The sequence below is a fragment of the Talpa occidentalis genome, unplaced genomic scaffold (assembly GCF_014898055.3).
Source record: "Talpa occidentalis isolate TD23 unplaced genomic scaffold, MPIMG_talOcc4v2.1 talOcc4.18, whole genome shotgun sequence".
NCBI lineage: Eukaryota > Metazoa > Chordata > Mammalia > Eulipotyphla > Talpidae > Talpa > Talpa occidentalis.
The window spans coordinates 6,187,376-6,188,823 of NW_023601851.1; the positions used below are offsets into that span (position 1 = coordinate 6,187,376).

Consider the following 1,448-nt stretch of genomic DNA (forward strand, 5'->3'; position numbering starts at 1 on the left):
TAGGTGACCTTCATTGTACAGAGAATATCAAAATGCAACTAAGTGTTAAAAAGAGGAAAAATCAATGCTAATCGAGTGAATGAGCAGAAGAATACATGAAGTCATTGTAAATATATTTTAAAAATGAGCATATATATTTAAATTGTACAATAGAATTATATGAAATTAAAAGAATATAAAGGGGACAATAATGTGAAAAATTAAAATAAGTGTCTCATAATGGAGTTATGAACTAATCTTCTGTATTACATTTTGGTGAGTCTCCCCTTCATCTGTCTCCCCACGGCCGACTTCATGTCTTGGTTCCTCAGACTGTATATGACGGGATTAAAGGTGGGGGGCACCACCGTGTAGAACATAGAAATGACCAGGTCAGAAATGGACGGGGTACCTGAGGTTGGCTTCAGATAAGCAAAGCATGCAGTGGAGACAAACAGCACCACAACCAGCAGGTGGGGAAGGCAGGTGGAGTAGACTTTGGCCTTCCCTTCTGTGGATGGGATCTTCCTGACAGCAGAGAAGATGTGGACATAGGAAATGACGATGAATATGAAATAGCAGAAATCCAACACCACACCGATGGCAATAGGGACAAGTTCATTCAATAAATTTCCTGAGCAGGAAATAGCCAATAACTGGGGAATGTCACAAAAGAACTGGTGGACCATGTTGGACCCACAGTAGGACAAGGAGAAGGTTCCAGCCGTGTTCATCACAGCATAGAGACCCCCACCCAGCCAGGACACAGCTGTCAGCTGCACACACCTGTCCCTGCTCATGATGACTTCATAGTGCAGGGGGTGGCAAATGGCAGCATAGCGGTCAAGGCTCATCACCGTGAGCAGGTGAAGCTCTGTAGCTCCTGAAATCATCACCATGAAGACCTGGGCAACACAGCCCGGGAAGGAGATGGAGCTGCTGTGCCTCAGAGAGTTGGCAATGGACTTGGGGACCGTGGCTGAGATGAGGCAGAGGTCCAAGAAGGACAGACTCCTCAGGAAGAAGTACATGGGGGTGTGGAGGTGCCGGTCCAGGGTGGTGATGAGGACGATGAGCCCATTCCCCAGCAGGGCGCACAGGTAGACCAGGGAGAAGAGCAGTGGGTGCAGGAAGCCCATGGTCCCCTGAGTGGGGAATCCCAGGAGGACAAATTCTGTCACGGCCGTGAGATTGGTCACCCCTGGAGCCATCATCTGTAAAAACAACGAGCTGAATAAAAGATGACACCTACACGGACAGTCACAGGTGTGTCCCAGTGGTCACTCTGAGGCTGTAGATTGAAGCAGCTCCATGTTTCTCCCTCTCTGTTGAGACTTTTGTGTTCATCTCTAGAAACGCGCCTTTATCACATTGGATCTAAGGTTGGGAAGGAGGACATTTCGGTGATCATAGGATTCTGCTCTGGTTGATCTCATAGCCCGACTGACAGCCATTCCCCACGGCCCCAG

General features: G+C 48.0%; 1 protein-coding gene across 1 annotated transcript; it reads right to left on the reverse strand.

Moving 5' to 3' along the window:
• Window positions 1-245: 245 nt before the first annotated feature.
• On the reverse strand, window positions 246-1,172 carry LOC119250839 (olfactory receptor 14A16-like; the record flags this gene model as incomplete). Its single annotated transcript, XM_037518429.1, has 1 exon — window positions 246-1,172. A coding segment is annotated over one exon (927 nt), but the record flags the coding sequence as incomplete, so codon positions are not given.
• Window positions 1,173-1,448: the final 276 nt, after the last annotated feature.